Below are 26071 nucleotides of genomic sequence, written 5' to 3' on the forward strand. Positions count from 1 at the left end.
GTTTAAAATTCTCCTTTTTGTTAAGACAAAACAGGGACGGAATACATATTTGTATATATTAAATAACAAATTTAGAGGCATCCACGGCTCTTACGGTGGACTTGAGAGCATTGAATCTGTAGCGCATCTGCCCAAAACCAAAGCTAAAACTGAGTTAAGCTGAAAGAATATCCGACCAAACAACACCTGTTTGACAGTTGGGGGTTTCGTTGAAACCAACAAACTTCATTGTCACGGAGAAAGCGTGCCAATTCAATTCCGTCTTCCCTCGCACATTTCTTCGTCACTTAAAAAACGCTTTCACTTGTTTCTGCAGAACAAGAAGAGTACTTTCTTTGCTTTCGTCAGTTTAAGAAACAAATAATATAAAGTCAATTCAGTTTTAGGGTTCTTGTATATGGAGAAGGTAGTTGCTGTGATCATGGTTGGCGGGCCCACTAAAGGTTTCATATTTGTTTTGTTTTGTTTTTTTTTTTTTTGTGTAGTTTTATACTTTGATGTGGATGGAAGTTGATAATGATTCTTCGATTATTTTTTGAGGGACCCGATTTCGGCCATTATCTTTCAATACACCAAAGCCACTGTTTCCATTGGCTGGGCAGCCAATGATTCAACATCCGATTTCTGCTTGCAAAAGGGTTTGTCTCTTTGAATTATAATGTTTTATTAATGGAATTGGAGCATTCTTGATTTCATTGTTCTTGTGTAGATACCAAATTTGGCTCAAATATTTTTAATTGGATTTTATGAGGAAAGAGAATTTGCCTTGTATGTTTCTTCCATCTCTAATGAGCTCAAAGTGCCTGTGAGGTGACTCTAGCAATCTTATGTCTTGTTTCGTCATAGTTTTAACTTTAAAAGCTTTTTAAGTACCATATGTTTGAATGTTATTGATGTTATTTGCCTTGCTTTAGATACTTGAAAGAGGACAAACCACATGGTTCAGCTGGTGGCCTTTATTACTTCAGAGATATGATCATGGAAGAAAATCCGGTATGTTTTTTATTCATATTCTCTTCCCTTACTCTTTTTTGAGCTATATTGTTAGAACAGAGCTGGTTACTAAATTCTCACTCTTTTTTTTTTTTGAGCAGTCACATATCATTTTGCTGAACTGTGATGTTTGCTGCAGTTTTCCGCTCCCTGGCCTGCTTGGTAAATTTTCTACTTCATATAGTGGTTTATGGTTATAACTGTGATTGGGTATTAAAAGCTTCTTTTGTTTATTTTCTACAGAGGCCCATAAAAGATATGGTGGGATGGGAACGATGCTAGTAATCAAGGTTGGATCACGTGGAGATTGATTTTCTTTAATTATATATTTAAATCCTCCAGATATTTATCATACAACTCTTCTTTTCTTTGAAAAATGTCTGTTTTTCATTGTGTACATTTCCCCTCCATGTGCAGGTTTCTGCTGAATCTGCCCACCAGTTTGGTGAGTTGATTGCTGATCCAAACACCAAAGAACTGTTGCACTACACCGAGAAGCCTGAGACTTTTGTACATACTCACTACTCTTCATCGAATTGTGAAGTTTTTCATGGCTGATTAGTCTTAATGATTTTCTTGAATTTTTATCTTCCATATTCTTAAGGTTTACAATATTCATCAAGTGCAGGTAAGTGATTTGATAAACTGTGGTGTCTACGTCTTTACCCCAGATATCTTTACTGCCATTCAGGGTGTCCTCACTCATCGGGAGGACAGAGGTTGGTCTTTCCCTTCGGACTTGTTAAATATTTTCATTTATGTTTCGTAAATTTGAACATGGTTGGCCTGGCAAATAGCATATCCTTGTTTTGCCTTGTTCCTTTTTGTTTGTAAAATTATATGTAAATAAGTCAGGAACAATGCTACTGAAAGCAATGAAATCTTTTTGTTTTCTGAACTCTTGTTCCTCTTTTCCTGGATATACTTCATTGTGTTCTTTGTGTCAGTGTCCTTATTACAGGTATACCACACAATATATGTATATCATTTTAACTGCTAAGATTCTTTGCCTTTAGTTTGAAAAACTGGAAACATGCTTATCATTGGATGTGGAAAATATATCCCGCATCGCAAATCCTAATGTCTAATGCCCATGCACAAAGTAAATTATTCTGGAAGTTCGTACCAAACCAAAGCTTGCATCCACACTAAGTTAATATCAGTTTAGGCTGACAAATGTAATCTATATCCAAAGATGGTGAAATTTCATACTATGTTAATTTTTCAGCTATTTGATAGTTGATATTTGTTCAAGTTATGAGGGAGAGGACTATAGTGTCAGATATTTTGGCCGGTCTGCATTGGATGCCAGAATAGAATTTTCTTTTCTACTTCACCTATATTATAAAAATTATTTGTGGGAGCAACTACTTCTGCCTTCCGCTATTTGTGCTCTACGGATTTGAATTCTTGATGAAACCAACGGGTTGCAGCAGCCAATTGGCGATTGGACTTGAAGGTTTGGATGAAATTCACTTTATCCACGATTCTTTTCTAAATCAATCTTTTCTGGGCCTTTCAGGATCATGGTTAAATGGTGTTATCGAATTTTCTTTATCATAACACATGAATTATCATTTGTTCTTTTTTCATGGGTTGTTATATCAAGGACTTTGTCTTCGACTTTGAACAATATTTTTATGCTTCCATGTTGATAAATGATGCTGGATGAACTATGATATGCTGCAGTTGAACAATCATTTATAGGTTCAGCTGCATAATCTTTAACTTTGATTTATATATTGGCTATCATTTCAATGTCTAATGAACTGCAGAGACTGCATGTTACATTTACAATATTTTCGGAATCTGGTGGTTCAATTTGATGTGACACGTGTGAAGAAATATTTTGAGTCTCGTTAGTACCTAACTAGCAATTGGTTTATTGCAGCTAACATAAGGCAGGTTTCAAGCTTTGAAGCTCTTCAGTCTGCAACAAGGTCAACCTTTTATATTTTGTTCTATTCTTTGAAATATTGAATGGTTCTGTTTTTTATTCTAAATTTCAGAAAACATGTGAAAGAAATGGTTAACGGTTGCTCCCCAACCAGCTTAGGGGTCGTGATTACTATTTGGTGCTTTTGTACATATCCATTTCAGTCATTTGTGTGTTAAAAAAGTGTTCTATAAGCAAAATTAATGTGTAAGATCTGAGAGGTGTACATTATAGATGTCATTTGGTTAGCATTGCATGAGCTTTCATATTCATCACAGAGTATTAGGATAATTTTTCAAGCTTTTGCTTTTCCTATATGAATTGAACTCACTCATAATCATATGGCATACATGGGAAAATACTTGTGATTCTGTTAGTATTCAAAAGCTGCAGCTTCTCTTTTGTCTCTCTTTAAGCGGATATATCCTCTTCTCAGCAGGACCCTTCCTGTAGATTTTGTGAGGTTAGACCAAGATATTCTGTCTCCTCTTGCTGGAAAGAAGCAACTATATACATATGAGACAATGGATTTCTGGGAACAGATCAAGACTCCAGGGTAGAGTTATTCTGGCATAACCTTTTTCTTTTTCCAAATACATTTATCTGGCTTAACTGAAAACTTAGTTTCTATGTTACAGGATGTCTTTGAAATGTTCATCTTTGTATCTTGCACTATTTAAAATTACATCGCCTCAACTTTTGGCTAGTGGTAATGGAATTACTAGTGCTACTATTGCTGGTGACGTGTACATTCATCCATCTGCAAAAATTCATCCAACTGCGAAGGTGATCAATATCTCGTCTTCTTCCAGCATACTGTCCTCAGCTGTATCCATTGCTCTAAGTTACTGTCTATACTACTAATTTTTTTTTTCTTTTTTTGAGAGGATAATATTCAATTAGTATTAAATGGCTGTTCATTTAATGATTTTTTTTGCTTGATTCCTAATAAAATATGCTAAAAAGAATGTTTGAGCAGCAAATTGAACAGGCTTCTTCACGAGGTGGCAATATAAGATTGTTTTGTTTGTAAGTTTCATTCTTAGGTTGGTATAATTTGTGAACTGTCAATGATTGGACGGTGCAGAATTACAATGGCGCTGAATACTTTCTTTGCCACACCCCACATCTTCCTTTCTCATCTAACTGCAGTAACCGTATTGGATTTATTTTCTAGCTTTATGATTTCCCTCTACCAAATTTCCTAGCTAATTCGAGGGTTTCTTTCTCAACAGATTGGTCCAAATGTCTCTATTTCAGCTAATGTTCGCGTAGGAGCAGGTGTGAGGCTTATAAGTTGCATCGTCTTGGATGATGTTGAAATTAAGGTATTGGAAGCTAATGCAGCAACGACATCTACATTCCTATAAAAGGGAAAATTATGTAGTGTATTTTCTTCTGACAGGAAAATGCAGTTGTTTTAAATTCTATCATTGGATGGAAGTCATCTCTTGGGAGATGGGCACGTGTTCAGGCAAGTCTACTATTTTAGTTTGGCATTTTCAATGAACTTCAAGGATCTTTCAGAATCCTTCTATTATTGTTTAGAGAAATGAAATCTATCTTGAGATAATATGCCTATAACCTGTTAAAGATAACTTGTAAAATTACATTTCTTCATCAGATGTTGCAACCCCAAGCCTCAGAAAATGGTTTCAGTGGCATCTGAAATTAATATTTGCAGCATTTCCTCTTTCCTTCCATAATTAATCTAATTTTTAGTTCATCAAGTTTACAAAAGGAGACCAATATTAACAAAGGAAACTTACGAATACTGCTGCAAAATTTGCCCGAAATACTTTGTGAATTAAAGTGAGGCCTGTTATCTCTGGTTATTGTGGGTGACTGATATGTCAATTGACTGATTCAGGGCAATGGAGATTACAACGCAAAGCTTGGAATTACAATCCTTGGTGAATATCATTGCATCTTCATTTCTTCATTTGATGGTTTCAAATCCAGACCTGCTCACATTTGTAAACTTTAACACGCTTGAACAAATATTTCAATGTTGGTTCATTCCGTTGTGCAGGCGAAGCTGTAACCGTCGAAGACGAAGTTGTGGTGATCAACAGCATTGTTCTTCCAAATAAGGTTCTTAACGTTAGTGTACAGGAAGAGATCATTTTATAGAGATTTCATGAGGCCTTCCAAGTCAAAGTCCTAACTTCTCAACTTCTCAAGTTTTAGAAAAGTAACATTACAGAGTTGAGGTACAATACAAACAGAAGCCTATTCCCTCCCCCCGCCCCCCCCCAACTGCTCTCTTCCCTTCTTTTCTCTCTTTTCTTTTTTCAAATTTTTATTATTATTGTTATTATTATATTTTAATTTGGAATTTGTTATGCATAATGTTATTACAATCTGGGTTCTCAACCGAGAATTTTGAATTAGGATCACAAATTTTGGATATGATATTATATGATTTTTAACTTCATTTATTCACAAAATAAACGGTTGGAATGTCGAAATGTCTCTCATTTTGTTTGCCGATTTGGATCCTGTGTTTACCAAGTATCCTTAAGTCATTTGTAGGAAATTAGCAATATGATAGACTCATTGCTATACTTGGGACCTGATTTTACCTCACTCCTTCCTTGAAGCAATCCCAATTTGGTTCATTTCATAAAATTAAATGATAAAATGAACCAGTAAAATTTCCATAGTGAAACTAACTAACAGACAAAAAGAGTTTTTTGGGTCATTGGTAGTGACAATTTTTTTTGTATTTTTTTTTCATTTTTTTAAAAGATGGTAGAAGAACAGAAGGGGTAAAATTTAAATTAATTTTTATTTTCTACCATTCGGGTTTGGTGACTAATTAAAGAAAATGGCTTACAACCACTTCAAGCCCCCGCCTCCGAGACTATTATGTACCACAAAAAAGCTAAATTATTTGACGGTTAAACTATCAAATAATTAAGCCAAGCACTAAAAGTGTGTTTGATACACTGCATTATATTCGATTTTATTGATTTATATTGAATTGTATTATATTAGAATGTATTAAATAATACATTAACTTACATTTGGTGCAGTATGGAACATATCATATATTAAAATTATAATTTAATAATAAAAAATAATTTAGTCATCGACAACCAGCATTGACCACCATAGGAAATTTTTAAACATTGTTGGTTTAAGTCACATTTAATATCATTAGAGTTCTCTTATACACAATGGTACTAAAATCACTTGAAACGGAGCTCTCATTTACCGTAGATCTACAGTTAAAATTTTGAAATCTAAAGCCTTGATTGTATATTTACGACAATCATAAACTTCGTTACTGAAAGTATTGATGCAGTTGCGCAGAACTCATGACATGTATTTTATAGGTACTAATATTAATGTTAAAAGATATTGAAAAATAACAACGGTCAGGGGTGGTGGTGGTGGTCAAGTCGCCGGCCATAATTTAAATATTTATATTTAATAAATAATAAAAATAAATGAACGAATTGAATTAAAAATTTGAAAAAAAAAAAAACTATTGTACAAGAACTGCATAAACCCGGAGGGGGGGGGGGGGGGGGGGGGGTGCGGGCGCGGGCGCGGGCCTTATAAGCCTAACTTATACATCCTCACCTTTATTATATGCACCAAACACAGTGCCGGAAATTTTGTACAACCCGTACCGCCTGAAACACGCGCGCCAGACGTGCCGTAAGTAGATATTTTCAAACCAGTTTAATGAATATAATACATATTTAAAAGGACACACCTGTCAAATTATTAGATTTTGAACATTTAAAGACGATTAAAAAAGAAAATAAATATATAATTTAGACATTTGTTTTCAAATCAAATAAAACCTTATTGAAATCCTGACCTATTCAGTATTCAACTAAACAAACACAAACGACACCTTGGTTTACTGAACATGCGGTTTTAGTCGCTAAGCGATGCAAAAAGATAAACATTATAATCCCCCACATATAACTCAACTATAAGCACTAAGCAGTGACCCAACAACAAGATTGTATGGAGACAAGGTAAAAAATACACACACAAACATAAAAATGAGGGGAAAAAATGAAAATAGCCCACATCCTTTCCTCTGTGCGTCTCAAAAGCTACAAATGCGTCACAGCTAACTACTGTACTACAGTGGCAAACTTTATTTTTAACTGGAAAAGCACATACTGTTCATTTTTACAGAAAACTTATAATACAGCAAAATTTGAACCTCATCGCGGTTTTGCTCTAATTCCAGAATAGTAACAGATGTATTTCCTATTATATATTTCGATAACAGGGAGCATACAGCAAAAAGTAAATATCAGGCCATATATTTCAAATAACTTCCTCAGCAAGATTACCACCAGAATGTTCTGTTGCCTTGTCCATTGTCAATGCCTTGCCACTCTTACAAATGTCTGTGCAGTACTTCACTTGATCAGATATTTCATGCAGCAGTAGCCGCAGATAGATGGCGACTCCTGAAGCTAGCCGTGCAGACAGAGGAATATGAAATCACTCATTCACTCTTCTTTGCCACTAACCTCATTCAACCATAATCAATGAGATTGCAGGAACCAAGTCCCTATTTTGCATTCATTCATTTGGCCGCATCTCCAACTTGTATGCTTGTATTTCCATGGGTGCGATGGTTACATGTCCATCCTGAGAAACATCTTCTAATTGCTCAGGGTATCCAAGCATTCCAATGTAATCATTCAGGAGATTTAAAGACGTTGCTTTTGCATTCAGTATTGCCAATCCCTTGAACATGGAAAACAAATTTAGAGGCTCATCAACAACACTAACACATTGTGATCTGCCCTTCTGACAATACGAAGAATCCCAATATCGCCTCTGTAAGATTAAGACAAACCTAGAATCATCAGGTGACTGTTGAGAATATTTCGATGGCCGTGGAACCTTAAAATTCACGATATGCAAATCACATGGCAAGGAACCAGCTAAAGGAGAGAAGGATCTTGGTGGGGGCTGCATAGACAACTCTTGCGGCGTCTTGGAAATGAATGCATGTAATGGATAGTTCAGATGAGCACCAGTGAGATGTGAAAGAAGAGAGGGGCTTAGGGTAAGTGGTTTGGAAATGGAATTTGAAGTGGAAGAAATGTTGGATTCGACAAGAATGTGGAAGACTACATTCATGGCACGATTATCCAATACACCTTGCCCAAGACCACGTCCATCATCTCTAGTCAAGCGACGATCCAGCATAATCTCTAACCATCCATCCTTAAGGCTTGCCACCCCCAGTGACTGCCTGGAATGAACAGAAAACCGCTGCCCATTGGAACCTTGCATGAATGCAAGTGCAGGCATGGGGTAGTAGTTTCCCTGCAAAGGGATCTTGTCATAGGTTTCTCTTCTGCTCATCTGAAAGCCATTTAAGTCAGAATAGAATATCCTTTTATTGTCAATATCAGTTTTGTACCTAACAATCAATTCCCTGTCATTAAAATTGTGGCTAAGAAGCTCAACATGATATTCCTTCTCAATGAGAAATTCCTGTATCATATTGTTTCCATTATAAAGACGAGTACTATGGGAGATGGGGCTTCTCTCCCATGCTGTCCTTGGATAAGAGTAAGCCTCCTCCATCAATGGACCCTTAGAAATCACCATCAATCCACCAGCCTCTGTGATAGGGTGAGCATCACCATTGGGCATGAATAGGTAGGCACCACTTCCCTGACTAGAATACATATCTATTTCTTCTTCCACAACATTTTGGGAACCATTTATATGGCTTATCTTCTGCAACAAGCCATGCCTGACATCAAAGCTGAGAATTTGATGTCGATTCCTGATATCAGCCACATCACCTTCTATTTTTGAGCAAGCATACGGAGTGGGACAAGAAAATGAATTATCTGATGAGTACTTTAGTTTTACTGGTTTTGCTTTGTCACACCCAACAAAACCATTAGCAATGTAATATACCTGCAAGCCCAGGGCAGGAATAGTAGCTTTCCAGTGGAGACGGTGCCTTCCAGTAAAGATCTTGCTTTTACCATGCCGCAATTCAGGGGAAATCTGGCTTTGTACACAAGTCCAGTTTGAGTCTAAAACAGTAATATCTGGCCTGTTAACAATAACCATTACAATCTCTTCTCTTGTTTGCTCCAGAGGATTAAAAATGACCACTGATTGTGAAGTGCCTTCATGAACGTTGATTACTTTGTGCACCGGTTGAGCATCATATTTAGATCTCACTTGTTCTGGCTCAAATTGGGATAGGTTCTGATCATATCTTTCACGGATTCCAAGCAGTACTCCAATTGCTTTAGACATGAAAATCTGCAAATCCTGTAAAGATGTATGCATCCGAGTTCCATAGTCCAATACAACATGATCCTTCGCAGTACCAGTCACCCCATCATGATGCTGAAAAAGAGCTAAATTCCTCCTAGCTGCAGTCAACTTATACGCAAAACTCATGGGCAACTTCTCACACTGTGCCCTCTGACAATAACCAAGCAATAAAGCTACCATCATTTCCGTTGCACGAAGAGTTTGCTCTAGTACCCGATCAACAGCCTTAAAGAAAGGCCTTGAAACATAATAGCCACTCCAATAGTCCTGTTGTCTATCAGCATAAGTAAAAAAATCACCTGACAGGGAAGGAAAACCCTCAACCTGACCAGAGCCAATCTCACCAGGACGAGAATAATTTATTCTGTCAGCCTCCTCACGAAGGGTTCGGAAGTAGTCATCTAAAGTACCAAATTTAGCCTCCACATTTAAACTGGGATTAGAGTTGATATAATCAAACAGTAACTGGTAGTTCCTAAACTGTGCTTCTGCTTCATTAATGGTCGTGTAACGGAAATCATCACCAAGAGGAACGAGAAGTGTATTAGTCCGGTATAATGTTGATTTTTTCTTATATTGATCCAGTAATTTTAGTGCCCTCTCCTGTACATTTTCCTGGTTGGTCTCTACTGGATTTTGTCTCCACGGGCAGGCTTCATAAAAGAAGCCACCCATTCGAGCAAAGTCAAACTGACAACAGACAGCAGGTTCTGGACCGCAAGTATGAGGAATATCATATGAATAGAAAGGCATCATGTGCACAAAAATATCAGAAGTTTCCTCAGTGTCCCAACTCTGACGCCATATATATTCCAAATTTTGGTGCAAAGCAAGTTCTTTCTTCAACTCATAGTGAGTTCTCTGGATAAGCATATTCTCAAAGCCCATACGGCGAAGAAGATATGCCATAGTAGCTGAATAGCCAAATGGGTCTATTGCCCAAGAATTTTTTGGAATAAAGCCAATGGTATCGTTCAACCACATATTCCCCTCCATAATCTGATGCATGAATGAGAGCAAATATGAATATTCTACAGCTATTTAGGAAATAATTATCAGCACAGAAACTTTTTTCAGTCATCAAAATGAATGCAAACAGAAGAGGTGAGGATAGACATCACATGTGGGCATGTTTGTGCATATGCATGCGTGAATCTGTAGTTTTGTGTGTATGTTTCTGTCACCGAGAATGGTAGCAATCTATCCAGCATTTTTCAATTTTTTTTCCTTTTTCCCTAAGTTGATTAGCAGAAAACATACGCCAACCTCTGAGTTGGCAACATAAGATCCAGAATAACATATTCCCAGGGCAAAACAATGAAATGAGACCCAAACCTACCAAACAATTCATAAGACTATCATCAAAGTACCCAAAACTACAGCAATAACTATTCAACAGCTTATATAACTCATCAAAAATTCAATTTCTTATATTAATCAACTGTATAGGTTAGAATTTAAGTACTTTTCAAAAGCTCATGGTAAACCAAACAACTAATATCTGAGATACATAAAAAATAAAAAAAAAATAAAAAAAAGAAAATAAATACAATATATAAATTGTTTTGATTATGAGTAAAACAGAGAGCTAAACCAGGGGACAGTAACATATTACAGAGCATTTCAAAAATATAATGGTACAACAAATAAAAGACCGAACACTAAATATGCTGAATTCAACTAGTCACTAAAAGACTGCATATAATTAAACAATGAGAAGCTATTAAAGGTGGGGCATTAAGGTTATACCTGCTCGATGATGGCAAAATAATGTGAATTAGCCTACAACAGGAAGAGAAACGAATAAATCTGTCAATTCAATCCTCAAGAAGAATCATTAGTCATAAATAAGCTCATATTCAGAGAGCGTAGGATCATACCTGAGTTTCTAACTATATCACTAGTAAACAACAAACTTGATAAAAATGGAAAATGACTAAATAAGGCAAGTTGGTGAACGGCCATTGCATGAAATTTAAGAATGGAGCAATATGAAGAAACTTAGATAAACCCAAATGACATTACCTCATCATTCATCACCCAACCCCCTCCAACAATTTCCAACTGACCATTCTTCACTAAATTGGTGAAAGACGCTCTTTGACTCTCAGAGGAATCCCTCCACCATCTCTCCAGGTAAGACATCTCTTCCCATATAAATTTCCGCCGAGCATCCTACAGAAACATCCTTATCATTTTCACAGCTCACTACTCCCAAACACAATAAACTCTAACACACATAAAAATATTCATCATATGTTACATGCAACATCCACTGTATTATCTTAAGTGAAATTAAAAGAATCAATCCCACCTAACCAAAGCTAAATCAAAGGGGGAATATAGTTTGCATTATATCTCCATAATCTACACGAGTTTTAGGATTGTATCTAACTTTGCTTCTACAAAATTCCAACCGAACAGCTGCTAAGATTTTATATTTTATAAGTAACTAACTAATAAGACATAGCATCAGTTGAAAATTACACACAGCAAGTTCATAAAAAATAATCAACAATCAATCAATATCAAAATAATCCACCAATAACAATAAATTTATGAGCTAAAAAAAAAAGACAAAAAAAGGAAATGACCTTGGATAGAGTCTCAACAATGGTGTCAAGTATATGCCTGGATTGGCGATCATAGTACTCATCAACAGTCAGCTTCCAGCCAGGATCGTTATGCGAATGAGGCACAACAAATATCTTGAGTTTCTCGTGATCCCACTCGTCGCCTCTGTATTTCACATCCCAGCCTTGCTTCCACGCGCCACCATCCACGTCCAAGAACTGAATCTTATCATACAAACCCTTGGTGGTTAAATCAACTTCAGCCTCCAAAACGACGCCGTTCGTCTTCTGCTTGTTATCGACCAGGCGATGGTGGCGGTGGTTCCGAGAAATGGGCTTTCTGGGTCTGACCCCACGAGCGGGTTTGGATTTAAAGTGAGAAGAAATGGGAGTCGGGACGCCGAAGAAGAAGATTGTCAGGAGGAAAAATGAAACGGAGACCGCAAGAGCGATGGTGAAGAAGTTGGCGAAAACGAAGTTGATCAGAGCCGTCCGTTTGCGTGACTTTCTGGAGGAGGGGATTTTTGATTTGGTGGCTGAGGGCAGAAGGGAACTTGCCCACGTGGCCGTTCCACGCCGTGGGTTCGTTATGTACGAGGAAAACGGCATCGTTCGCTCGCTCGCCGCCGTTGGTCGCTATATGCTCTGTTTTATCGTTTTTGTTTCTGAAACTGAAAATGGAAAAGGATTTTGAATTTTATTCTTCAATTCGAGAGACGGAGTGAGAGAGGCGAGAGCTGGTGGAAACAAGCGAGATGGGAACGGATCTAACAGTGAGCAGCGACGTTTAGAGTATTTTTTTAAGTCAAATGAGAAAAAATTTGGAGATTTCCATCACGAAATTTACTTTTCCACAAATACTTTAAAAATTGTGGGATTTATCACTTGAATTTTCTCCCCAACAATTGGGAATTAGGGAGATAATTTGGTACTCTGAAAAAGGTAAAAGTTACTACCTAACTGTATAATTTTACATTTACTTAAAAATAATAAAAATTTCTCATTCTTATTTTCCAACTGTATGATTCACATCACTATAATTGCCAACTCTGAAATATATAATTAAAATTTCATTAGACCGATGCTGACAAAAATAGGATTTGGTGTCAATTAATAATAATAAAAATAATTTTCTTCTACCTTTACTGTAATTTTTTTTTTAAAGTTTTCACTCCGAAGGACGACTGTGGCTTGGGGTTTCGAGATCATTTTAAGTTTAAACGACCAATGTTATTAATAACAACTTGAAATTATTTATTGTATTTTGAGTTTTATTTCTATTATTTCAGTGCTAAGTGCTAACAATCATTGATTCGATGTTCAGAAAAAAAACTCAGTTCTAACATTAAATTCTTGATCCATCTTTACATCATTGATGTATTTCTTTTGCCAAGTTTGTGTGGCTTGGGGTTTCGCGATCATTTTAAGCTTAAACGACCAATGTTATTATTAACATCTTGAAATTATATGTTGTATTTTGGGTTTTTATTTCTATTATTTCAGTATTAACAATCATTGATTCGGTGTTTAAAAAAAAACTTAGTTCTAACACAAAATCCTTGATCCATCTTTCCATCATTTGGGTATTTCTTTTGGCAAGTTGGTGTGGCTCTTAACTAGCTTCGTTCGTGTAGCTTCTTCCTTCTTTGCATCAAGTTGAAATGGCCCTTCAAAGGGCAATTCAGGTCCATCATCTTGTGTTTTACTATGCCGATTGGACTGCAAATTAAACATCTTTCTTTGATGAGACTGCAGCTATGATGCATGTCGAATCAAAGATATTTAAATAAATAATCAAATAATACTATAATATACCGCACAGTTTTTGTGGTTCATTCCTTCAATTTCTTTAGCTTCAAGCTATCAAGTTCGCTATTCAAAACGGAGGGAGTTTGTTTCATTCTTTGTTTGCGTGGTGCCTCTTTTCATCAGCCTCGCACTGTAACCACTGTTGAGGAAACGTGGTAAGCCTTGAGATCGCCAAGCGAGTTGGGCTTGGGCAATTTGTACATCTGCCTTTTCCATCGAAACGCCAGTGGGATTGGCAAGAAACAGCCTGCTGCATGCAGGTGCTGACTGCGGCGTCTACCGCTCCATGCAGCCGCACATTTGGCATGTGCCCTATTGGATCTTTCAAAATTGAAATCATTTTTTTTTTCTATTGCTCTTCACTCATAATAAACTTCCACGGCTCTTCTTTCTACATGCCAAAAATGCCCCTATAGTTTTATTACAATCTCAATAACGGACAATACCCCGGTAACGGAGAAGTCGCAGAGCATTTTTATTGTACTACACTCATTTAATGCATGTATGACATTTATTTAAAAAAATTATCGTGTAATTAATATTTATATTTAATATACTTATATGTCATACATGCATTAAATGAATTTAATACATCTTTTCATAGCGAAAGTGTGATTGAAATTGATGTATTATAACTCATCAATCTAATTTTAAAGAAAATATATATACACACACTCACGAGGCTTCTTGTTTTTTCTGATTTTGACGTTGAATAGTCTTGAATCTTTTATTTTATCATTCATATACGTTGCAACATTGGAATTTATGGTCGGATTAGAGTTTTCAAAATTTATGGATCTTTTTATTCTAACAAACTCATTTGGTTCCAATCTTTCTTCACTTTCGACAATTTCAAAGGGTAAAAAAAGAGTCAACCAGTAAAAGCAGTTCATGTTTTGTAGTTTCTGCACCGTCCTAGACGTGTGGGATTTAATAACCGTCTTAATTTGACCTTGTTCACTTTTTAATGAAGCCATGGATGGAAATTTCGAAGTACATAGTAGAACTAGATGCTTCGTTTAATTATTTAGCTAAAATATATGTAGAAATAAACTCCCACATTGAAATCAACCACAAGGTGCATGCTACATTTTGATTTTATTGTCAAGAAGACAAATTTATTTTTGTTTTTAACACATGTTTTGTTGTTAAAATATGTGACTAATCAATCGATGATACATGCAACCCACTTGTAAAGACCACAGTCAAGTACCTTGCAAATAATATTTTGACACATGATCTCGAAAACACCTGCATGTTTGTGCGTAGATGACTCGTATTTCTTTGGCGGCTAAAACCGATACGGCATCTTGATGTTTCCAATGCAATATTTGTAACCCGTTACTGTTCTTATAAAAACGGTTACAATAGCTTCAGCTCTTTTCAACAACTCCGCCAAAAACCAAAACCTCCCAAGTGAGCCTCACTAGCCGCCATTGTCCCCGCCGGCGACACAGAGAGGTGAGTTGTGGCCTCTTTCCTGCTTACAATAATGTGAACTTGTTATTTGGTTGCTTTTGCTTGTTAAAATAACTTAAGTTTGTTTAATTTTGCACTTGCTCAGTACTCAAAACAGAAGGGGGATGTGGAGTCCCTCTGTGCATCTTATGTGAATGAATAGGTCCTATTAGTTTAAGTTTTATATTCAACTTGACGGCAGAAATTGCGCCTGGATGTTTAACGTCCGTACTGTCTTTATCAGTTCATCTGGTGGTCCTGGTGCGGAGGCTGTCAAATGGGATGTTTGAAGTTGCCCTCACTCCACTCTTGAATTCGAGAAATGCTGTAGAAGATGCTTGTTTAATTGGTATCATTGGTTGTTGGAACCCATTACCAGTAACAACAAGTCTATTTGCAATTAGCTCATAAATAGACAATAAGATTTGGGGTTATCGACTGATAGGATTCAGTTTGTTGATTCACTTTTTGGTTATTGTCTGTTTATTAAAATAAATTGAATTCACCTTTCCGTGGATGCTGATGACTTTGCTGAATGCGTATTGATTTTTGTTACTTCTGTGTTGCTTTTGACAGTTGTGCTCACTGTATCAGCAAAATCCGGAGGTTTTACTAAATGCAATCAGGTGCCCTTCTGAACTGCTGAATTACGAGGAATTCTCAGTCTCTTGGATTATGGAATTGGAAGCAGTTCTTCTCCACTTCACGTAGTCAATCCTGTGTTTGATTATGTTCCCCCTGAACTAATCAGTCTTTTTGTTACTGATATGTAAGATTCTATCCCTATTCTAAACTATATTATTGAGTGGAAAACTTACCATCAACTCTATACTAAAAACATAGTTCAGACTAAGAAGCGGCCTTATAACCAGTCCTTTCTTTCATGTGTCATGTTTTCTTGACTGGTGTCTTAAAAGCTGATAAATGTATTTTAGTTATTTTCTGTAGATGGGTTTTGGCTTTGCATTTTAGCTCACGTGCTTCTACGAAGCGAGCTTTCTTACTCAAACCATGATGTATCTTGAATTAATTTCTTTCTTATATTAATTGGAAATGATGCATCCTCTTTTTTGGTGCTTGCCGGCTTTGAACATGGCTGAGTGAGGCAATCTATGTATAGGTGCACTAGTTTGCTGTTATGAGTGGTAACAATGGCTTTATTAAAAGGGCAATAATTTCTTACTGACATATTTTTTTGTCTATGGAATTGTTACTTGCAACAGCCGTATTGCTCTATTGGATTTACAAGTTTACAAACATAAACGCTTTGAAATTCTCTTGCTGTCCTACTTCCCTTTCGATTTAATTCTGAGCACACTTCCTATTAATGCTGAAATGAAAAGAAATTCTATTGCAAAGTCAATGCTGGAGTCCATTGCTTGTAATGATTTTGTCTGGAATTCCTAGGATAAAACATTTGTTAAAGCATTCCTAGCAATTTCAGCTAAAAGTTATCATTTTTGCCGTTTGTTTTATAGAACTCAATAATTGAGATTATGTGAGTCAAACTTCCAAGTGTTATTTCTATATTGCAACTAATAAGGTTTGTAATTTCTCAAGCCTAGCCAATCGGTAAATACTCTTTCTTGACAACAATTTTGCAAGCCTTGTTGTACAGTAACAATCTGATACAACTTACAAGCCATGGCATGCACAACAGTGACAATTCCTACCTCTCCAGTTGGCACAGCAGCAAAAGATACTTTTAAAGAATACAATGGGCTTCGCCGATCAGAGTCTGGCAATGACCTTTGTAAACGTGCTGGGATGCAAAGGTCTTATTCTGATAACAATCTTTGTTATTCTGTTAACCGCAATCGTGCAGCATCAAAGTCACCAAAACTAAAGAGCAGCCCCTCAGTTGGGCTCTTCCCTCTTCAGTGCCAGTTATCTAGCTCCATAATTCCAAACTCTGTTCGATCATTTTTGTTTGACCCGGAAACTAGTAAAGATATGAGTATAGTTGACAAGAAGATGAATGTCATTGAGGATTTGGCAGAGAGTAACGAGGAAGAAATGAAAATAAAGAAGGCAAATTGGGTGGAGAGGTTAATGCAAATAAGAGAAGAATGGGTGAAGAGACAGCAACAACAGAGTGTAGACGGTGAAGAAGTTGGTGATGAGGATGAAAAGGGTTTTTGTCATCCAGACGCTTGTAAGGGTGGCTGTGAGGTTGATTATGGCTCTGAAAATGAAGGAGATGAAATTAGATATGACCGTGAATCCTTCTCAAGATTACTGGCGGAAGTGCCATTGTCTGATACCAAGCTATTTTCTCAGCTTGCTTTCTTATCTAATATGGCTTATGTGATACCAGAGATCAAGGTATACATTTTTTGTTTTTCCTTTTCTTTTTTCTTAGCCAAGATTTATTCATACTTTTCTTCTCAAATTCGAGCCAAAAATGCAAGCTCTATTTAATTGCATATACAGATGAATTTACTGGAAGATACTTTTATAATATGGATAACTGTTATTATCAGAATGAGCTATAATTTCCCCTGCAATTACATCTTTTATTAGAACTTGGCTCAATCTCGAAAGTCTTCTAAAAGTTGTTCTTAATCCATCTTGCTCGGATCCAAATAATGACTAACTTATGCAGGCGAATGATTTAAGAAGATATTATGGCCTACATTTTGTAACATCTTCCTTGGAAAAGAAAGCAGAGGCAGCCGCGATAAAAGTTAAGCTCAAACTGGACTCTACTCATGTACCTGTAAACAATCAATCTGCTTCTGAATCTGATACAGAAAAGCATGTGGACTCTGAGCTGAGGACCTCAAGTCGACCATTTGTTGCTTCCAAGATTGCTGCATCAGCTGCATCTTATGTCCAGTCTCGTGCCAAGGACCTTATGTCCCTTGGATGTGAACCCCAAGAGGATACAGGAATAAATCCATTTGAAATTGAAGACCAACAACAGGGAGATGGTGGGAATTCACGAGTATATAAGTCAGAGGTGGCTGCTTATGTAGCAGCATCGACAATGACTGCAGTTGTTGCAGCAGGGGAGAAGGAAAAGGAGGAGGCTGCTAAGGACCTTCAGTCACTTCATTCCTCACCCTGTGAATGGTTCATCTGTGATGATTTTAGGACATACACCCGCTGCTTTGTGATTCAGGTCAGTTATCTTTTTAGTTGCTTCATCTTATTGTGTCTCCGGTAAGCCCTGAATCCATTCACCTTTTAATGTTTATGTTAAACTGACTTTTTTAATCTTAAGATGGCCTGATGGTAATATTCCTTGAGATGCAGGGATCAGATTCTTTGGCATCTTGGCAGGCAAATCTCTTCTTTGAACCTACTGAATTTGAAGTGAGTAGAAGTGCAGCTTCCACGAGTCTGAATGGCTCCTCAACTCGATGAATTTGTACCGAAATTGGAACAAAGAAAGAATTACTATATTATTAAAAGTTTTATTTGTCTTTCTCACAGGGAACGGATGTACTTGTTCACAGAGGAATTTATGAAGCTGCAAAAGGAATATATGAACAATTCATGCCAGAGATCATGGACCATCTAAATAGACATGGTGAACGTGCAAAGCTTCAGTTCACTGGCCATTCACTTGGGGGAAGCCTATCTCTTTTAGTTAGCTTGATGCTATTAAATCAAGGGATTGTCAAACCCTCTACTCTTCGACCAATTGTCACTTTTGGCTCACCATTTGTGTTCTGTGGAGGCCAAAAATTACTCAACTACCTTGGATTGGACGAGAATCATGTTCATTGTGTGATGATGCATAGAGATATTGTTCCTAGAGCCTTCTCCTGCAGTTACCCTAACCACGTTGCTTTGGTCCTCAAGAGGTTGAGTGGCACCTTTCGTTCGCATCCTTGTCTCAATAAAAATGTAAGTGTCATCTTTGGTGTTGATGAAAAGAACCCATTGTTCTATTTTCACACTTGCAAGTTTTCTCATTACCCTCTGCTCCATCGGGGTGCTTATGCAGAAACTATTGTATTCTCCACTGGGCAAACTTTTCATTCTCCAACCTGATGAAAAGTTATCTCCTTCACACCCTCTACTTCCTCAAGGGAATGCTCTATATGCTCTTGACAAAACGAAATGTGGCTATTCCACAAGCGCACTGAGGTTCTTCCTCAACTGGCCACACCCACTGGCTACTTTAAGTGATCCTACAGCCTATGGTTCAGATGGTACAATCCTGAGAGACCATGACTCCAGCAATTACTTGAAGGCTGTGCATGGAGTTCTGAGACAACATTCAAGGATGGACCATACAAGGATGGTCCTTTGTAAAGCCAGAAAGCAGAAGAACATGCTATGGCCTCTACTGACTTCACCATCCCCCCACTCCTGGAGCCACGAATATAGCTTGCAGAGCACCAGCTTTATATCCAAGGAGGTTATGACTGGTGTTTGAAGCCATTTCCAGGGTAGCTCATTGGCAGTTCCAACCAGTTTCGCATATGTAGTACTGTCATGTACAAATGCTAAACTTCTTACTCATCTGTGTGTTCACTGACCAATACACAATAAAATGTAAATATTTCCTACAGCAGTCAATATAAGAAAATTTTACATAGCTTCTCTATTCAGCAGTTTTAGTGATGGGCATTGTTGAAACCAGTGTAAACACTAATTGATGAATTCACTTCCAGTTTCTGATATCTCATAACATATGAAGCACTTTCATTTGTTGGGTTCCGGGGATTTATGAAAGAACCCAATAGATCGGTAACTTTGTCAATTACAATTTCACTGAGGAAGAGGTTGATCAAGAATTTTAAGGTTTCGTTGGCTTCAAAAATTGTTCTTGCAAGTACCACTGAGAGTGAAAAAGAACATGGTTTCGAAAATGGACAACGAGAAACTCAAATTCTCAATAAAGAAACCGTGCCATCCATTTATTGTACCTAATTTGAATTTTATCATGTTTGTTAATTTTGGTATATGGATGTTCTGTGAAAGGATATCAAATAAAAAGTTCTGCTAAGGTCCCTTGTTGCTCATAATGGCACATTTAGATGCCTGTGCGTCTAAAAGTTAGCATTTCAAACGTTCAGCTCATGAATTGCCAAAGTCTGGTGATCCTATCAGGATTACTTGACAGTAATTAATCAAACAGTTGCAAAGAGAAAAAGGGATTCATTGCATTAGTAATATCTCTCCCTGCAAAAACTAAATTTTTTTCTTTTTCTAGAAGTAATCATATTCTGACAGTTGTAATGCTACTGATCTTTTTACAAAGTTAAGATGATTGCTGCAATAACATTATATCTGCAGCTGTCAGATTTCCCGACTGATCTGCATCAAGGGTTCGGAACCTTTCCATCAAGACCGAAATATCTTCCTCATTGATCTTCCCCATTTCCTTAAGCTTATATATTACAAATTCTGCTACACTGTGATGAAGCAAACCATCAAGATACATCAGAAATTATGAAAATTTTACTCAAGTCTAAATTATGCAAATTACATGTACCTGACTAATTTGTCATGATCAAGATCTGCAGCCTCAAGATCCGAGAATGTCAATTGTCGCGTAAGAACCCATTTAACGAAAGAATTTTGCCTACTTTGGGTGTATAGTTCAGTAAGGTAAAGAAAGAACTGAGCTAAGCAAATTGTACCACTCAATATCCAAAAGACAGCGAAAAAACGACCCCCTCTAGTTGAGAAACTCATGTCCCCATAACCCAGAGTAGTGATAGTGGAACAAACACAATACAAGGCATCAACAAACTTCAAATCTTCAACAACAGATAAGAAGACAATTCCCGCAATTATAAGCACCAAAAGGATGAATGTTGCAGTAACCAATTTGTATTTGACTTTGTGGGTTTCAACATCCTTAAGAACCTCAGCTGCTGAACCAGAACCAGCACTTGCATTTTCGTAATTGTACATTGCCTTGACCAGAAGAAGCTGCTGCTTTTCAACAAGGTAATCTGCAGCCTTACCAAGAATAAGCCCAACAAGAGCCATGCCAGAGAAAACATAGACACAGGCAAGCAACTTTGCCAATGTGCTATGGGGTACAAGGTCCCCATATCCCACGGTAGTCATTGTCACTATACAAAAGTAAATTGAATCAAGAACCCCGTTTGTTTTCTCACCCTTAATTTGATGCCTGATTAAGAAGAAACAAAGTGCGCCTACGCCCAGATAGCCAACTAACAACAAAAGCACTTTGCCTGAACCTGATTTCTTCTTGAGACATCAATGCCGATTCAAGGGGCAAAAGAGATTTTTTGTCATTTTGCTCCATGGGTTCATTTTAATTCGGATAATCAACTGGTTTCGATGAAAGCAGAGGCTGTCCTGATCCTGTTGCATCATCATTATTTTTGTGAGCCGCCATGAGATCAAGAGAGGCTGCAAAAAATTCCATTCCATTTCCCACAAAAAGATTCAAAACAATATAATAAGGAGCTTCAATGCAAATGAAACCAGAACGTATAAACCTCTACCCGGGGTAAGAATCTGAATTTTGATTGGTTCCTGTAAGTGGAGTACTAAAAGATGATGCAAAGGAAGTCTAGAAATTGAAGATGTAAAAAGTTAACAAAGGAATTGAAGCTGGAAAGGTGGTGCGGAATGATCATAATACCCGTCAACTTAGGATGTGGATTTTAACGTTCCAAATTCTTCCCCAAGTTTCCCCTCTCGTTGTTATTAGATGTTGTTTATGCATGGGAAAGACAACTATGCAGCAGAAAATCTCGTAGATGAGATCAAACCCAACACCTAAGCATGCTATTATTTAAGATAGTTGCATGCATACATTATATACACTTGCTATATATTGTGTAAATTAAATATATAATATTTATGTGTGTGGGCATATATATAGAGAGAATCCGCACTTCGTACGTGAGAATGAATCTAAAACCTTCTAACTATAAAAAATTTCGAAAACTCTGGAGAGTATGGCGCAATCAATTTGGATGGGAACATTTTGCTAGAGTTTGATCAAAGTGAAATTATAGAAAAATCCAAGATAAAAAGTCAATAAATCAGAAACATATATGATTGATGGGAATTCAGGAGTGCAATCAGGTTTTCTTTACAATTGTCTCTTTCATAAGAATTCAATCCGAATTTTCCAAATCAAACCTTTATGGATTCACAAGATTACCCCCCCCCCCCCCCCCCCCCCCCAAAAAAAAATGAATGAATAAATTTGGGCCTCAGGCAGCCCAATACGCTGTACGATCGAAACTTTAATCTCTTCGTAAGGAGAGTAGAGGTTTTACGAAGAGATTAGAGGGTGCATGCCAATAGCTCAATTGTTTTCTTTTTGGTCTTTGACAAAAGTACAATATAATTTTCTTGGCACTCATTTAAGTAAGGCCCTTGTTTTCAACTCGGGAAAAGGACAAACACACCCTCAACGTTTAGATAAAGGGACAAAAACTTCCCTAATGTTTCAAAAAAGACATTTACACCATAATTTATTATAATTTTACCATTATACTCTTCTAGCATATAAAAAAATTATTAGATTATCCAGTTTGTCTATATATTGTTAATACAATTATAAATATACCTTCATTGCCTCATTCCTCTATTTAAATTTTTATCAATAACCAATTTTAAAGAAAGACATCTACACATTTAAAAAAAATTGTAAATAAATTAGAATTTATAAAAAATTGGTTATGAATACCATAATAAATAACATAGAAAATTGGTTATAAATGTACAAGTTTAAATGATTGACATATGGAGAATTGTTAAATATACAAGTTTAAAGTTTAAATAAAATTGGTTATTAATAACCAATTTTATTTTTTAAATTATAATTTATTTACAATTTTTTTAGGTGTATAGATGTCTTTTTAAAAAATTGGTTATTGATAAAAATTTAAATAGAGGAATTGGGTAATGAAGGTATATTTATAATTTTTTTATAATATCCAATTTTTCTATTTATAATTTTATTAACAATATATAGACAAATTGGATAATCTACTAATTTTTTTTTATATGCTAGAAGGGTATAATGGTAAAATTAAAATAAATTGGGGTGTAAATGTCTTTTTTAAAACATTAAGGGGGTTTTTGTCCCTTTACCTAAACGTTGGGGGTGTGTTTGTCCTTTTCCCTTTCAACTCAATAAATTTTACCAACAGAAATATTGGTTGACACCCGCACAAGATGATCAAATTTAAGAGCGAGCAATAATATCTAAAATCCTTGATATTCAATAAAATCATAAATAAAGACAGTTTGAAATTTTGTTCGTACGGACCACCGCATTCACATATGTTCAAATCCATTTATGGAATCAGTGTTTGAATGTAACTTGTGATGGCAGCAGGAAGCCAGGAACTTATTCGCTTCAAATTTTAAGGAATATTACAATAAATTGCTGGTTCTATTTGGATTTTTAACACGACAACAGTGTAAAAGATTGTAAATTATGACTTAGATGTAAGGAATAAATTTTTCTAAAACTAAGGAAGCCATGTGTTATCACACCTAGGAAGTAGAAACAAAAATAACTTGGAGCTTTTTAATTAAAGGATCTCCTGTTGGGGAAAAATCAGGTTTTTAAAATTTTTATAAAACCTTTTAAGGACCGCTCTCATATAATATATAGGAATATGTAATTCAGAAATCGTACCTTGAAAATCTGAGTTGGCTTTTTCCGCTGAAGTGATTTAGGCTCCTAGATCACGATCCGCCACCACCACTCCTGTTAGATCACGATCCGTCACCACCACGCTTGTTAGATCACGAACTGTCTCCAATGATCTTCCAGGTTATGACTCAGGTTCGATCTGCACTTGACGTGTGGGCGCCTTTATCACTACCAAAGCAACTAGCACGAGAAAATTTTTCTCTCAACAATGGAGAGAAAAATCTTTTTCTCTGATCTGTATAAAAAGTGGCTTCTCTACTTTTCTTTAGGGAAAAATAAGCCTTATATATCTCCCTTTAGTGAAAACCCTAGGCTCCAAATAATGCCCTAAATAAAACTCACGTTTATTTACTTTTTCAATAGGGGACCCACCTTGTAAAATAACATAAGGCCCCTTATACAAAAGCTAATTAAATGGAGCCTCCCACTAAATAATATATTTAGGCTTTTGACCCAAATCGCTAGTTATCTTACTTATTAGTCCAGTAGTGGTGCAGTCAATTAAATGAGCTAACCCAGGGATCATTTGGGAACATACAATAGTGGCTACAATAATTAGGCCTGTAATTAAACTAGCTCAATTATTTAATTCCAAATCTACTCCACTAAAAGATTGGAACTGACTTCCATAATTGTATGCTCGAATAATAATTCGTCCCAAGCCACATTGATTTCTTTACTGCACAATCCTTTGTACCACATCGTTAATTAAATTGATATCTCAACTGTCCAATCAATTTAATAACATCTTATTCCTTGATCCTTACTGGTTTTCTCTAATGATCATTTTCAACATACTAAATATGTTGACACACTCTGGCCAGAGAATTCTATGATCAAGTGCCGAAAACCCATCAAGAGATATGTTGTACAAATTCTATATTGTTAATCCATAACTCCAATACTCATAATTGCTCCCACCAAGATACCGGGTAATCTTGACCACAAGAATGTGTTGTGCCCATTGGTAACTCAAATGGAATAACAATTACAATCATGAAATCATAATTAACTCAAGATTAAGATTACAGTAAAATCAACGCCTATGAGATTTAATAAGTCTGACAGTTATTACAAAGTTAATTAAATCTCATATGTGATCATGTTCAATGTAGTCGTACTACATTAATAAATTCATACATGATTAAGAAAAATCATTCAATGAATTTATTACAGTCTATACCTAAATAAAGTGCCCAACTTTATTTATCAACTGCGAACTAAATTTATTTAATCATAAGATAACTTGTATTTATGTCTTCTGTGAATCCACATGGTGATCACATAAATACATATAATATGATTAAATGGACTTTAATACAAATATTAATGCAATTAAGATATTTGAATAAAATACCTCATTTATTTTATTAATCAGAAAAATTATTTATTACAATTAAATAAACACATATGCTTTTAAAGAGCATATTTTCCCAACATCTCCCCCCCCGGGGGTCCTTTATGTAAGAAACTTAAACTTATGGTTATTTTGATTTTTAGTCTTTGTGTATAAGTTGAATAATAAAATTTATCAAACTCGTACATTATGTTTTTGTAACTCACAATAATTTCATAAACATAATTTATCAAACACTCGACTACATTTTTAATTATGGTAAATTTCTGTTTATCCTTTCACAAACTAACATACTTTAATAAAGACTTAATTCAACTGTTAGAATTCCTAACATAAATTAAAAATCAAATATTAGAATACTTAACATTACTCTTAATTTCGAGAAAAAATCACATCGTGCAACTTGATTTTTTTTTTTGTTGACAATTAATTGGAAAATGACTCCTAAAAGTAGACCTAACGTGCATGCACATTACACGGCATAGATATAGCTATCTCATTAGGATTCTCTCTTTTGGATGATACTGAACTCTAACAACTATGGTTGGATTTTATTGCACTCAAGTCAATGAGGGATTGGATTTTTCATCCGGTTTCCACAATACAATAGGCACGTAAATTTCGGAAATGTTCGGTATGCACTTTTATTACCACCATATACCATGTGAAATGTGACAACATATATATATAATTAAAACCAATTGTAACGAAACCACTTTGGTTGTCCTTTTTCTACTATGTTATCTTGTGCTGATCAAATAACAACGACATTTAGATTCTATACATTTGATTTTGATGAATAAAGTAAATTCCTGACATTTGATGGATAAACTAATAGTAATATCGGGAAATTGAACAAAACACGCCTCTTGTTTGCTAAAATTAATCATTTCTCTTTCATCTTTGATGGATAAACTAAGTATATTGAATTCCATTAACATTTTTGTCTTTTTTTTTTTTTTGGAGAGGATCACTGGATTTCACCCTATTTTCCCCTGATAAAATAAATTATGCCTAATTAAATCTTACATGTA

The 26071-nt window shown here is 35.9% G+C and overlaps 3 protein-coding genes and 1 pseudogene across 4 annotated transcripts; 2 read left to right on the plus strand and 2 right to left on the minus strand.

Annotated features, from left to right (window-relative positions):
* Positions 1-48: 48 nt before the first annotated feature.
* On the plus strand, positions 49-5193 carry LOC18051497 (mannose-1-phosphate guanyltransferase alpha). Of its 2 annotated transcripts, none has more exons than XM_024190283.1 (15): positions 49-443; positions 541-638; positions 710-810; positions 915-993; positions 1095-1155; positions 1237-1283; positions 1411-1503; positions 1622-1712; positions 2885-2933; positions 3366-3485; positions 3568-3715; positions 4165-4257; positions 4335-4403; positions 4800-4842; positions 4962-5193. In XM_024190283.1, exons 1-15 carry the CDS (start codon positions 398-400, stop codon positions 5060-5062), a joined length of 1239 nt encoding a protein of 412 aa, XP_024046051.1. In that variant the 5' UTR covers positions 49-397; the 3' UTR covers positions 5063-5193. The 2 variants fall into 2 exon arrangements, with proteins under 2 accessions (XP_024046051.1, XP_006446425.1); XM_006446362.2 differs by having other exon boundaries at positions 50-443; positions 3369-3485.
* Positions 5194-7015: 1822 nt separating this feature from the next.
* Positions 7016-12700, minus strand: LOC18051498 (alpha-mannosidase 2). Its single transcript, XM_006446363.2, has 4 exons — positions 11818-12700; positions 11249-11398; positions 10973-11005; positions 7016-10222 (listed from the first exon to the last, which is right to left on the minus strand). The coding sequence occupies exons 1-4, from the start codon at positions 12403-12405 to the stop codon at positions 7490-7492; spliced, it is 3504 nt and encodes a 1167-aa protein (XP_006446426.1). The 5' UTR covers positions 12406-12700; the 3' UTR covers positions 7016-7489.
* A 2307-nt stretch (positions 12701-15007) lies between these two features.
* Positions 15008-19577, plus strand: LOC18051499. The gene is made up of 7 exons (XM_006446364.2): positions 15008-15066; positions 15640-15832; positions 16629-17388; positions 17669-18187; positions 18322-18381; positions 18502-18918; positions 19019-19577. The coding sequence occupies exons 3-7, from the start codon at positions 16708-16710 to the stop codon at positions 19451-19453; spliced, it is 2112 nt and encodes a 703-aa protein (XP_006446427.1). The 5' UTR covers positions 15008-15066; positions 15640-15832; positions 16629-16707; the 3' UTR covers positions 19454-19577.
* Positions 19578-20281: 704 nt separating this feature from the next.
* LOC18051500 lies at positions 20282-21394 on the minus strand (annotated as a pseudogene).
* Positions 21395-26071: the final 4677 nt, after the last annotated feature.

Source organism: Citrus clementina, unplaced genomic scaffold (genome assembly GCF_000493195.1).
Source record: "Citrus clementina cultivar Clemenules unplaced genomic scaffold, Citrus_clementina_v1.0 scaffold_2, whole genome shotgun sequence".
Taxonomy (NCBI): domain Eukaryota; kingdom Viridiplantae; phylum Streptophyta; class Magnoliopsida; order Sapindales; family Rutaceae; genus Citrus; species Citrus x clementina.

Excerpts from the sequence above, each read along its gene's own strand:
- LOC18051499 (XM_006446364.2), top strand. The coding sequence starts at position 16,708 with ATGGCATGCACAACAGTGACAATTCCTACCTCTCCAGTTGGCACAGCA. Across the intron at positions 17,389-17,668 it reads ATGTGATACCAGAGATCAAG|GCGAATGATTTAAGAAGATA; the intron begins GTATACATTTTT and ends TAACTTATGCAG. Across the intron at positions 18,382-18,501 it reads TTGAACCTACTGAATTTGAA|GGAACGGATGTACTTGTTCA; the intron begins GTGAGTAGAAGT and ends TCTTTCTCACAG.
- LOC18051497 (XM_024190283.1), top strand. The coding sequence starts at position 398 with ATGGAGAAGGTAGTTGCTGTGATCATGGTTGGCGGGCCCACTAAAG. Across the intron at positions 1,713-2,884 it reads CACTCATCGGGAGGACAGAG|CTAACATAAGGCAGGTTTCA; the intron begins GTTGGTCTTTCC and ends GGTTTATTGCAG. Across the intron at positions 3,486-3,567 it reads GAACAGATCAAGACTCCAGG|GATGTCTTTGAAATGTTCAT; the intron begins GTAGAGTTATTC and ends TCTATGTTACAG.
- LOC18051498 (XM_006446363.2), bottom strand. The coding sequence starts at position 12,405 with ATGCCGTTTTCCTCGTACATAACGAACCCACGGCGTGGAACGGCCACG. Across the intron at positions 11,006-11,248 it reads GTTGGGTGATGAATGATGAG|GCTAATTCACATTATTTTGC; the intron begins GTAATGTCATTT and ends TTCCTGTTGTAG. Across the intron at positions 10,223-10,972 it reads ATTTTGCCATCATCGAGCAG|ATTATGGAGGGGAATATGTG; the intron begins GTATAACCTTAA and ends TTCATGCATCAG.